This window comes from Orycteropus afer, unplaced genomic scaffold (assembly GCF_000298275.1).
Source record: "Orycteropus afer afer isolate SDZICR_OR568_19922 unplaced genomic scaffold, OryAfe1.0 scaffold00393, whole genome shotgun sequence".
Classification (NCBI taxonomy): domain Eukaryota; kingdom Metazoa; phylum Chordata; class Mammalia; order Tubulidentata; family Orycteropodidae; genus Orycteropus; species Orycteropus afer.
Genome location: NW_006921980.1, coordinates 2,148,198 through 2,153,349, shown reverse-complemented (window position 1 = coordinate 2,153,349; position 5,152 = coordinate 2,148,198). Strand labels below are relative to the sequence as shown.

Genomic DNA, 5,152 nt, shown 5'->3' with positions numbered 1-5,152 from the left:
CCTACTTCCGTAGTGATACTGCCTCGGAAACCCAAGGAGGGGTCGCTATGAGTCGGATTTGACTCAACAGCACATAACAACAACAACAAACCAGTTTCTATCAGACCACTTAGCCTGTTTTTTGTTTGTTTGTTTGTTTTTTAGATGGTTTTGAATTTTGTTCTTTTTTTTTTTTTTTTTTTCTCCTTCTCAGTCTGGGACCTTTTGTTATCATCCTGATCTGAGTGGTTGGTAGTGGCATTCTGGTCTCAGGGTAGCGGAGGCTGTGGTTCTCATGGTTCATTAGTCCTTTGGATTAATTGTTTCTTGGAGCCTTTGATTTTCTTCACTCTTCTTTGCTACAGACCAGGAGAGACCAATAGTTGCATCTTAGATGGCCACTCACAAGCTTTTAAGACCTCAGCAGCTACTCACCAAAATAGGATGTAAAAAACGCTGTCATTGTGAACTGTGTTATGCCAATTGAACTAGATGTCCACCACGACTATGATCCTAAGTCCCTAAGCCCTCAAGGTATTTGGTTATGGCTAAAAAGTTTTCAGAACTTTGCTGCCTGTGTACCATACAATAATCTTGGATATATTTGCAGTGCATTATGTAGAAATAGCCTCTGCCAACCCTGTATATACTCATGGGTGTCTTGACCAGTATTCCATGCTTCGTATTAAATTTCCTGATTCTAAACATATATTCTACTTAATGTAATGAAAATTCGGTGTCTAAAGGATTGCTGAATCCTATCCTATCTACAACAGAAATGTCTACGCCTCTGCAAAGGAGTTAGTTGCTCTTTCAAATTCCACACACTTGCCTTGCTCATCATATATAGTATAAGCACTTTGAGTGGAAACAAGCAACCAAGGCTTTTAGTTGTGCTTCTGTTTTGTTTTTAAGACCATCTCAGTATGTACAGGCTAATTGATTGTTGATCAGCTCAAGTATCCTCTGGTCATGTGGTCACAGCCTCTCCTCATTTCAGTGATTTCTAAGTACATTCAGAAGGAGTTTTCCTTATTTGTTACTCATAAAATGATAATACATTGAATGTATAGTCTGCATTGCTTCATCTTCCAAAACCTGCTCTAATGGATTGTGTATTATATTTCCTAATTATAGTGCTGCTTTTGATACAGTTCTTGGGATAAATGTTGCAGTCAAGAAACTAAGCCGTCCTTTTCAGAATCAAACCCATGCAAAGAGAGCTTATCGTGAACTTGTCCTCTTAAAATGTGTCAATCATAAGAATGTAAGTTATTTGTGTATGTATTTCCTTTGTGTACTTTAATATTGTCATTGATATGATAATCTTCAGGGTCTTGTGGAGATACGTTGACTTTAGACCTAGGATAAACTAGTGATAAAAATTACTGTTAAGTATATTTTATTGGCAAAATTTTTAGTTAACAAGGGGGAAAATTGAAGTTAGAACTACGCTTCATGGTCCATAAGGAATTTAGGTCACTCAACTAAGATAGGAATGTAAATTAATCGTAATCACTTGGTTTCCATTAGTTCTGTTTCTATAAAATGAAAATGATATTGGCCTAACAGATTGAGAAACAAGTAAATATTTTTTGGAAAAACATCATTCTATAAGTAGCTTTTTATATTGCAGACATCTCTGCTTTAAAATAAATATTAGATAATGTTACACTTAAGGGTAGCTGTAATTAGCATTGCCACAGAAATCAAAGCCCTATGACTTTTAAGAAGAAATTATATATCTTTAGAAAATGAGGTGGTACATAGGCACATTGTATGTCCTGATGGTCTCTGAGAACTATTTTTATACACTTGCCGTATTATAAAACCATAAAATATTAAATTCAGAAGGAGCTTTGAAGGTCACCTCAGGTGGCCTTTTTAAAAAAAAAAAAAAATAGTATTTAAGATTATACTAAATTATATGTGCCTCTTTTTATTTTGGGAGCTCTGGTGGCATAGTGCCTAAGGCATTTGACTGCTAACCAGAAGGCTGGCAGTTCAAACCCACCAGCCACTCCTTGGAAGGAAGATTGGGCAATGTACGTCTGTAGAGATAATGCCTTGGAAACCCAAGGAGGGGTCACTATGAGTTGAATTGACTCGATCGATGGCAGTGAGTTTGGTTTGGTTCTCTTTATTTTAACATTTAAGCTAGATATTAAATTTGAAACTAAGTTAGATTTATTCTTTTGAGGCTATAGTTTGGATTTTTTTTTAATTTCTCAAATGCATGCTTTATTTTACTAATTTTTTTTTAATTCAAGTTATAAAAATGCTTATTATTCAAAAGAATTCAAACACTGTAAACAAGAAAGCAAAAATTGCTGAATCCTTCCCCCCAGAGATCACTTTGGTTAACATATTGTTGAGCATTCTTATGCATATGTGTGTTCATGTGTGTTAACAAGAGGCTTTCCATCATGCTCTTCTGTACTTTGCTTTTTTCCCATGTGGAATGTGCCTAAACCTCCTATATGCTAATGTACATAGATATGTACCATGTTTTTGATGGCTGCATGGTATAGCTCTACTATAATTTATTGAACCAATCACCTATTGGACATTTAGATTGTTTCCAATTTTTTGCTATTATTAGGAGTACTGCAGTGAACATCCTTATACATATGTCTTTTTTAATAGAAGGTTTGTTACATTAAAGCTTCATTTTTTTCCCTTATCTTTTGACTTTGTTTATGTGCTTTTTTGTATATTGAAGATTTTGCTTGCTTGTTCTTGGTTTTGTTTAAATGTATTTTAATTTTCTAGGTTGTTTTAATGAAGATTAGAAAAACATTTTCTACCTAAGGATTATGTAAATGTCTGTCTATATTCTAATATGTGTATGGTTTCATATTCAGATTCATAGCTTTGTCCCATTTTTAATTTATCTTGGTATAAAAATTAAAGTCTGGATCCAGTTTTGTTTTCCCTTGCCTAGTCAGTCACCCTCGTCCCATTTACACTGAGTAATTTGTCTTTCCCTCTATCACTGAAATGATGAGACTGTGCTATCTCCTACTCAAATGGTGGGACTCAGTTTCTTTTCTGCAGGCTTGTAGAGGGAACACCAGCAAAAGGTCCACAGTAGGGTCTGACGTTTAACCCTCTAGGCTGGCAATAGTGAAGTAAATGATACTTAGAGGTTTTCTCTTCTTTATCACACCAAAAATATGAGTTTAGCCTTCATATTTGAAAACTTTTTAGAAATTTATACATAGCAATTAAACTTTCAGAGTTAACATCTCTCTCTCTCTCTCTCTCTCTCTCTGTCTCTCTCTCTTTTCCCTGTGAAATTGTTTTGATCACAGAATGTGATCTTATACATTTATTCTGTGTTTATATATCTAGAAGGTCCGTGGGTGGCACAAACCATTAGTACTTGACTGCTAACCTAAAGGTAGCATTTTATAAAAGGAAAAAGAAAAAAAAAAAATATTTGCCATAGATCATGACCCCATGTGTGTCAGAGTTGAACTATACTCCCTACGGTATTCTATGGCTGATTTAACATATCTCTTTTTTAAGTGTTTTTCCACCCATAATTTCAATTTTTTTTTATGTTGGGAGACAGCCATTATATATTAAAATTCTATAATAATCATTTAAATTATTAAGGGTACTTAAAATTAATATGATTAAAAGTATATTTTTATTTACAAGGTATGAATCTTAATTTTTTATCTATCTTAAAATGTCACATAATATGATGTTTTGTTAAAAGTAATAATAACAGTATTGGCCTCTGCTGTAATTATTTTTTCTAGTTTAGTACAGTTTAATGTTAAACTTAATTTTTATAAAGAGTAAGGCTATCTGGGCATACTGAGGTATAATTAATTTTCTCTTTTCAGATAATTAGTTTGTTAAATGTGTTTACACCACAAAAAACTCTAGAAGAATTTCAAGATGTGTAAGTATCATTTTTATTCAGTAATGTATTATTCATCAAAAATGGAAAATTTAGAGAGGAAAATACCTGGGTTTTTGTTTTTGTTTTTTCTACTTAGGAAATGGTGGTGGCAATACATTTTTAATGATGTTATCACTTTTCTTTGTGGGAGGGAAATAGTAAGAAAAAATGGAAATTAATATTCATCTATTTGTGATTGATAAGACTAGCTGGTTATGATCTCCATAAAAGATAAACTACAACTGAAAAGAATTCTTCAGGGTTGACACTGACTGTTAATGCACTTAATGCTACTGATCTCCTGAATCAATATGTTTTTACTGGAACTTGTTTTTCTCTGCCCTTCTGATAGCCAAGATTAGAGGATTCAACTGTTTACAATTACTATCGAAATGATTAAGTCATTAGAAACTGTATGTTTCCAAAATCTGAGAGTATCTTACTAACATATAAAACACTAATTTTGTTTATTATTAATTTGAGGCATAATGCTTAACCTCATTTTAAGACGTTGGTTTATTCATTCATTTAACAAGTATTTATTGATTGCCACCCATGTACTAAGCACTCTCTTATTACTGGTGTACTTAATGACCAAAACAGGAAAAAAATCCCCTTTATTAATTAGGAAATGTAGTTGGTAATAAGGAGCTCTAGTGGCGTAATGGATAAGGCGTTTGGCTGCTAACCAGAAGGTCAGAGGTTCAAACCCACCAGCTGCTCCACAGAGGAAAGATGGGACAGTCTACTTCTGTAAAGATTTACAGCCTCAGAAACCCAATGTGGGTCAGTGTGAGTCAGAATCGACTCAATGGTAGTGAGTTTGAGTTAGTAATACTCTTTCCTGTACCTTGGCCTTTTACCACACGAAGATAGACAATAAACATAATGAATAAGGAAATAATCTAGTTGCTTAGAATGTGATAACTGCTATGGAGAAATATTACAGCTGGGTAAGGAGGATCAGAAGTGCTGGAAGTTGGGGGTCAAGTTGCAATTTTAAATAGAGTGATTGGGAAAATCCTCACTGAGTTAGTAACATTAGAAGAAATCCTTGAAGAACATTGAGGGAGTCAGTCACACAGATACTTGGAGGAAGATTGACACAAGACAGCAGGAACAGACAGTGCAGTTGTTGGTGTTTGTTAGGTGCCATCGAGTCGTTTCTGACTCGTAGCGACCCCATGCACAGCAGAACGAAACACTGCCTGATCCTGCGCCAGCCCCACAATCCCTGCTATACTTGAGCCCATCATC

General features: G+C 34.5%; 1 protein-coding gene across 1 annotated transcript in view; it reads left to right on the top strand.

The window, feature by feature from the left end:
• The window catches only part of MAPK9 (mitogen-activated protein kinase 9), an 86,556-nt gene that overhangs the window by 47,130 nt on the left and 34,274 nt on the right, over positions 1 to 5,152 (top strand). Inside the window, exons 2-3 of the mRNA XM_042782621.1 lie at positions 1,117 to 1,246; positions 3,837 to 3,895. Of these exons, the coding sequence (XP_042638555.1) occupies positions 1,117 to 1,246; positions 3,837 to 3,895 (189 nt within the window). The remainder of the gene's footprint in view (positions 1 to 1,116; positions 1,247 to 3,836; positions 3,896 to 5,152) is intronic.